The 7,138-nt window shown below is 52.6% G+C and overlaps 1 protein-coding gene across 1 annotated transcript in view; it reads right to left on the reverse strand.

Moving 5' to 3' along the window:
• The window catches only part of FAM193B (family with sequence similarity 193 member B), a 32,017-nt gene that overhangs the window by 3,306 nt on the left and 21,573 nt on the right, over positions 1-7,138 (reverse strand). Inside the window, exons 7-8 of the mRNA XM_007463110.1 lie at positions 310-1,333; positions 84-159 (exon numbers count right to left, since the gene is read on the reverse strand). Coding sequence (XP_007463172.1) covers positions 84-159; positions 310-1,333 — 1,100 coding nt within the window. The remainder of the gene's footprint in view (positions 1-83; positions 160-309; positions 1,334-7,138) is intronic.

Here is a 7,138-nt window from a genome sequence, read left to right on the forward strand (position 1 = left end):
CGAGGGGGTTGGGGTGGGGTGTGGGGCGGGGGGGGGGGCCTGGAGTCCACCGTGAGCGGGAGAGCAGGCAGCCTCATACCTACCTCTTGAAATACTCCACCTCCCGGTCAGTCTCATCCATCTCCACCCCATCCATGTCCTTGGGCAGGAACACATCGTCTAGGAAGACACAGCCAGGAGGGCTCAGTGCTCACAGCCAGGCGTCTGGGTCATGCTTTTGGGGCAATGCTGCTCACATGTGAGGACTGCCCTCCACCCCATGGCCTGGCTGGGTGGGGGGATCAGCCACTCAGTTCCTGGTGCACTCACCCAAGGAGGAGGCTGACTTCTCCTGCTTGTTGCGGCTCCGGCGGCTGCGGGCCTTGCCCTGTGGCAAGCTCTGTGGCCTTGCTGGGCCTGGGGGCTGCACAGACTCCTGCTCCAGAGGCTGTGCCTTGGCTTCACCTGGCCAGTTTTGCCAGGAGCTGCCCTTCTCCTTGTCAGCTTTGGGGCTGCTAGCCCAGCCTGGTCCTGGTCGGGTCCCCTGGCTCCCTTCTCCAGCCTCGGCACAGCTGTCCACTCTGGGAGGCTCTGGGGCCTTGCTTGGCTGCTTGGGGCTGGGGGTCTGGCCCTTGGCACTGGGAGTCTCAAGGCAGGCTGGGGACTGGGGAGCTGGGCTCACCTTGGTCTTCTTGGCCTGACTACCCTGTCTCTTGCCCTTCCGTGGCTTGCCACCTGCGGCCACAGGATCAGGCAGCTCCTGCTTGCAACCAGGGACCTCCTTTACACTTAGCTCCTCAGAGCTAGGGTTACCTGGCTTGGGTGTCTTGACCCAGATCACCCGGGACAGGTTGGGCACTGTGTTGAGTCTCCTCACTAGCCCATTCTCAGGGATGATACCAGGTGGGGGGCCCCTCACCTCTGTCCATGGTGGGTGGAGACTTCTCATTTCTGCCCATGGTGGGGCTGGCTCGCCTGGAGCGTGTAACATATGGTTCTGAGGGGAGCCCAAAGTCAAAGGGGACAGGTCAAGGTTAATGTCAGGCCATTGCTCTGAGGAGCCATTGAGGTTTGAGGGGGCTAGACTCTGAGGCTCTGGCTCAGCAGCCCCCTCTTTAGTGAAGCCATTGCTGTTCATGCTGAGCTCACACACACTGAAGCTGGCGCAGATGGAGTCCTTGACAGTGTTCTTGATCTCCTGTAGACGGCTGCTCAGAAAGCTGTTGACCCGATCCAGCTCCTGATCAGGCCACTCCAAGAGCCTCTCCCTGGCAGGCCTCAGCTCCCGGCTTCCAGAAACACTACGATTTGCCTGCTTTAGAGCTTCTGCTGCCAACTGGGCCTTCTCCTTTTCCTGCCAATACAAGAGGCAGTTTCCGCAGGGCCTTGGCAGCTGCCAGGCACAATGCGACACCTGACATGTCTGCCTCTGGCTCAGCTTTGCCACTAACTGGCTAGAGGCAGGGCCGGGCAATCCTGGCCTGCTCACCCTGCAGTAATGAGGATGAAATGCAATCAGATAGGTACATGTCCTGGGGATGGAGGCAGTTATACCCACAGAGGATAGGGTTTTTACATCTTGTTCATCCAGGGCCCCAGTAGCAGTTCTAGGGCCTAAAAAAGCTAAGGCGGCTAGGACTCAAAAGGGACAGGATCTGCCTCCCAGGCATAAGCTTAAACAACTCACTCACTTGCTGAGTCTCAGTGGACTCATCTGCAAAATGGGGACAATAATTCTGGAGTGAAGACCAACGTGGGAATGCATTAAGGAAGATGGCTGCTACAGAGGCATTCTCTCCAATTCTGCAGGTGGTAGGGGAAAAAAAGCCATTGACATCAGGTAGGTCTTTCAAGAAGGAAGATGTGGGGTTGTGAAACTACCATGGTAGATCAGACTGCTCTGGGTGGCTGGGAATGTGTGTGCCCTCCTGATGTCACATAAGGGAGGCTATTGGAGAGGGCCAAGTTCCCACAGGAAGGCCACTCAGTGCTTAGTTGGCCTCGGGCAATCAAGGCCATGCCTAAAGCATGCCCAGTGGCATACAACAGACAGCCACATGGGGTCCCCACAGCAAGATGTAAAAGCAGCCCCTTTGCCCGCGTGAGGACCAGGAGGCTGAGGAAGGCTGGACCCTGCCACTCAGCATTGACAGAGTCAGATCTGGAGAATGAAAACATGTCTGTGGGCTCTGAGTCAGCTCACCCCTCTGCCTAACCTCAAGGCACTAGCAGGCTAAGGAGGCCTTTAGAGGGAGATGGGAGACAGGCGTCAAAAGCCAACGGGGGGCTTCCCTGGTGGCGCAGTGGTTGAGAGTCCACCTGCCAATGCAGGGGACACGGGTTCGTGTCCTGGTCCGGGAAGATCCCACTTGCCGCAGAGTGGCTGGGCCCGTGAGCCATGGCTGCTGAGCCTGCGCGTCCGGAGCCTGTGCTCCGCAATGGGAGAGGCCACAACAGTGAGAGCCTGTGTACCGAAAGAAAAAAAAAAAAAAAAAAAAAAAAGACGGGAACAAGGTAGTGGTGTGCTAGGAGCCAGATGATTTCACCATTTCACCTATTTCAGGCTGATTTGGGAATGGAGAGGGAGAAACAGGATGAGTAAAGAGAGAAAAGAGGTCTTGCGACCACCTCAATGTCAACTTAACAGGTGACCCTGTGCCCCAGCGGGCATACATTTATTCTCTCATCTTTTTAAAATACTAGCTCCACAGCTGACTAGGACCACAACCGTGGGACCTTGGACAAATCACTTATTCTCCCTGAACCTTAAAATCTCCATTTGCAAATTTGGGAGAAAAACTGCCAACCTATATACGTCAGAGGGTCATTATGAGGACACCTGAGTGGGTGTGTGCCCCTTTCCCTGGGCACTAATAAGGCTGTGCCTTGGCAATTGGAAGGCTGTGCCTTCCAACTCAGGTGAGGAAGAGAAACAGTCTAGAGCAGCTGTGTGCTGTGGAGTTCAATGCTACAGAGCTCTTAGGCCATGGGGATGGACAAAGAACTGGAAGGCCCTTCACTCTGTTCCTCCTCTGCACCAGAACAGCTTTGCTTATATTTGTTAGGAATTGAGGTTCCATGGAATATTGCAATTGCAAAAAAGAGTTTTGCTGCTCTACAAAAGACTGAAAACTACTGGTGTAGAGGGAGTGACGTGGAATCATGTATAATTTGGTAGTGAGAGAAGGAGAAAGCACAGAACCATGCATTTTCTGCTATGTACCATGAGCCTGGTACTTCCCCATGTTGTCTCACTTAATCCTCACAACTGCCCTTGCTGTGTCGTTACCCTCAATTTACAGATGAGGAAACTCATCTTTGGAAAGAATAAGGAACTGGCCCAAGATTACATGCTAATTAAGAGGCAGAGTCAGGAAAGCACACCCAGGGGTGATCTTCAGAAGTTCTTATGTTTTTCAATATCTTTTGACAATCATTTTTTGACTTGTGATTCTATGAGGCACTGGGAATTCAGCCATGCATGAGACAGTCTCTGCTCACTGACTTGAATCTGCCAGGGGAGACGGACATGCAAACAGGCTGTTTAATTCTGAGTGCCAGTGACAAGAGGTACAAGGAAAAAAGCACAGAGTGCTCTGGGAACCCAGACTTGGCCATCAGGAGGTGGTTGCCAGAGAAGGCAGTGTCTCACTGAGCACTGAAGGGTGAACAGGATTATCCTGGGAAGTGTGAGACAAACACTTTCTAGACAAAAGGAAATAGAAAGGCTGGGAAATGGGAACAGGCGAAATATTTAGGGAATGCAAACATTCAGAGGGACAGCTGGAGCACAGATTTCTTCTGGTGCGGGGAATGGGCAGGAAGGTGATAGGGGCAGACTGAGAGATGAAGCTGGAAAGCTAAGCAGGGACTGGATCCTCAAGAGCCCTGCAGGCCATGCTTGAGCCTGGATTTGACCCTAAGGGCAATGTTCAGCCACGGAAGGCTTTTTAAGCAGTGGCAGTAGGGTGTGAGCTACTTGGGAGGTAGCACAGCCAGGACTTTTGGTTATGGGTGGGGAGAGAGAATAAGATGAGTCATGAAATGAACATCAACAACCACTACTGCTGCTGCAGCAGCTACACTGACCAAGCGTTCACTCTGCCCAACCTTTCTGTGCATCACTCCATTTTATTCTTGCAAAAGCCTTGAATTAGGTTCTACGGTTATTCTCATTTTATGGAGGAAGAAACTGAGGCTTAGAAGTTAAGTGATTTGCCCAAGGTCATACAGCAAATATGGCAGAGCCAGGTTTCAAACTGGGGTCCAATTCCAAGGCCCGCTGCTCTCCATCACCATGATGTAGTCCTCCCAGAATGGCACCTGGGGTTCTGGTTCAGGCAACTGGGTGGATGGTAGTGCCGTTAACTAGACAGACAACGGAGAAGGAAAAGCGGGCTCTTTGGACAAAGATGACAAGCTCAGTTTGGGATATGCTGAGTTTGGGTACCTGCGGGACATGTGTGAGGAGGTGCCCAGCAGCAGGAGATGTCACCATGAAGCGCAGGGAGGAAACAGGTGGACATAATGACCTGGGAGGCAACACTATCTAGATGGCTATTTCCCAGGGACCTGTCCTCAAGGGGGAAGGCCAGGCAGAGGAAGAGGCGCTCACAAAGGAGACAGGACAGAGGGCAGAGAAGTGAGAAATGTGGAGAATGTGGCCTCCCCATTGCCCTTTCCCCACCCCCACTTGGCTGAAGTTGGAGGAGCCAAAGAAAACAGTGTTTGAAAAGGAGAACAAACAAAGTGAGATGTTGCCTAGTGGAAAAGAAGATGGAACAGGAGAGAATGATCTGGCAACAAAGAACTCATTGGTGGCTCTGTGGAGCAGTGGAGGTGGAAGACAATTTGCAGTGAGCTGACAATTGCAGAGTAAATGCAGATGACGTCTTTCTGTGATGAGGAAATAGACTGTGTAGTGTGAGGTTGTAAGCTCAAAGGACAGTCTTCTTTCAAAAAAAAGAGTACTGGGCACAGTGAACTGCTGACGGGAAACAGCCCAGAGAGGCTGGAGCCACACAGTAGGAAGCTGGTGTTAGACTGAGGAGGCAGGAAGGACTGCACAGACCTTAGGTAGGAAAAGGGCTAACTTTTCCCTCATGACAAGGAAGTCTGCAGGTGGGGTGGTAAGACATTGAAAGAGTGCCCATCCACTCAGCTTTTAATCCTTGTTGAAACAGTAAGTAAGGTTATCTGCCAAAAAATAAGGTGGGGGTGGGGAGAGCCTGGCAGTTGGAGCAGAATGGAGGTCTGACAAAGGGACTGGGGAGAATGGAAGTGACGAGGAGCCAGAAGACTAGAGAGCAGCAAAGTGGGGGCTCAGGCACTCGGGAGACCACTCGGCCTGGGTGCCACAGATAGATTCAATCCAGTGCCTTCCTCAAGGTGTAGAAGGGGAGAGGCAGGCTGGGGTCAAACCCAGGACTGGTTTTTCTGAGCGAGTGTAAAGGAAGGGCAACGGGGCAAGGAACTAAGAGGACTGGTAGGAGAGTGAATGAATGATGTTCAAGGTAAGGGAAGAAGGACAGGAGACAGTCTTCAGTGGAGGAAGAGGAGTGGTGGTGGGAGGTTGCAGATGACACGGCCAGGGGCTGGTTTCAAAGGAGCAAGGGTTAGGACGTGAGAGTGAGTCATGGTCCAGAAATTGTATGAGGGAGCAGAAAAATACCCAGCTTTACCTGTCTCCCCAGGTGGGTAGTGGGTGGATGGTTCTTGGTGGAAGCTGTGTTTTTGATGGACTGTAGTTAAGTCTGGGAGGTGGAGGAGGGGTACCGTGGAGGAGGTTGATGTATAAACAGATAATGACCATGATCGCTAGTTACAGGATATCAGAACTACCCGCTTCTGTGTTGTATCTTGGCCTCTAGACTGGGCAGGGCAGACAGTAACTGGGCAGGAAGTTTCTGAACGAGTAGAGAATGATAAAAGGCAGACTAGAGAGACATGCAAGGGGCAGCCGTAGCACAGCGGAAGATATTACCTGAGGAAGACTGCAAAGAAGGAAACATGTGAATTGGGCTTGGGAGGAGGTTTTCAGAAGGAAAAAGAGGGGGCAGACATGAAGGAGAAAGGATATCCAGGCATAGCGATTTATGAAAAGCACACCAGGCCTGGGAACTGTGAAGCTTACTTGCTGGGACCTAACTAGGAACCACTGCCTTGGGAGGCCAGGAAAGGCCAAAGAGACCACTGCTGCCCACTGCACACTTCTGGCCAGGCAATGCTGGCTAGGAGACAGAAAATGCTGACCATTTTCTGAAGGCAGTGGTGGGATCCTGTGGCTTACTACTTCAGGCTACAAAGAAGGGGTCCTGGTTTGTCCTTTGGTTTGGAAAAAGATGGAGAATCATTGCTGCTTTCCTGAGCACCAGGGCTGTTTGACCACCCAGGACCTGGAGCTAGCCAGTTGTCAAACCCACTCTCTTCGGCTGAGCTCCTGAGTGTGGCACTGTGCAGACAAAGCTGAGGGCAGGCAGGCCAAGAGGTAATGAGGTGGCAGGGGATGAGCAATCAAACTGTGGTGCTTGCCTGGCAGCAGGGTTGCCCAGGAATAGCTCCCCTGGTTCTATCCTCAGCCTTCTGGGAGGAGCTCACTCAGCCCTCAGGCTGGGTCATTCCCATGGCTTCAATTACATCCCCATGCCAGCAACTCCCAGACCCACACCTCCATCTCCACTTGGACGTCTCATGAGAATCTCCGAGTCACCATGTCCCAACTGAATTCCCAGTCTTCTGCCAATTGCACCCTTGCTCATTAAAGGTACGCCATCATGACAGTCACCCTAGCAAACACGTGGGAGATAATCCCAAACTCCATCATCTCCTTGTCCTGCAATCAGATCACCTGCCTCCTCTGAAAAACCCATCTCTCTTGCTCCAGGCCCATTATCAATCATTTCTCCCCTGGTTCTTGGTCCTCCAGCCTGGAGTATTACCCCTCCAGGCTACCTTCCATACTGTCACACGGTAATCTTGGGATGCAGATCTGGCGAGTGCATTCTGTGATTAAAGCCCTCCAGTGACCACCCCACCCCCCTGCAGCTGTAGGATCAAGTCAAAGCCCAAGAGGCCCTTCCCTCACCTCCACTCTCTCTCCTACCTCTCTCGGGTTTGAGCTCCGGCTTCACGAAGGTGCTGTGGACGTGCTATTCCTGCT

Source organism: Lipotes vexillifer, unplaced genomic scaffold, assembly GCF_000442215.2.
Source record: "Lipotes vexillifer unplaced genomic scaffold, Lipotes_vexillifer_v1.1 scaffold514, whole genome shotgun sequence".
NCBI lineage: Eukaryota > Metazoa > Chordata > Mammalia > Artiodactyla > Lipotidae > Lipotes > Lipotes vexillifer.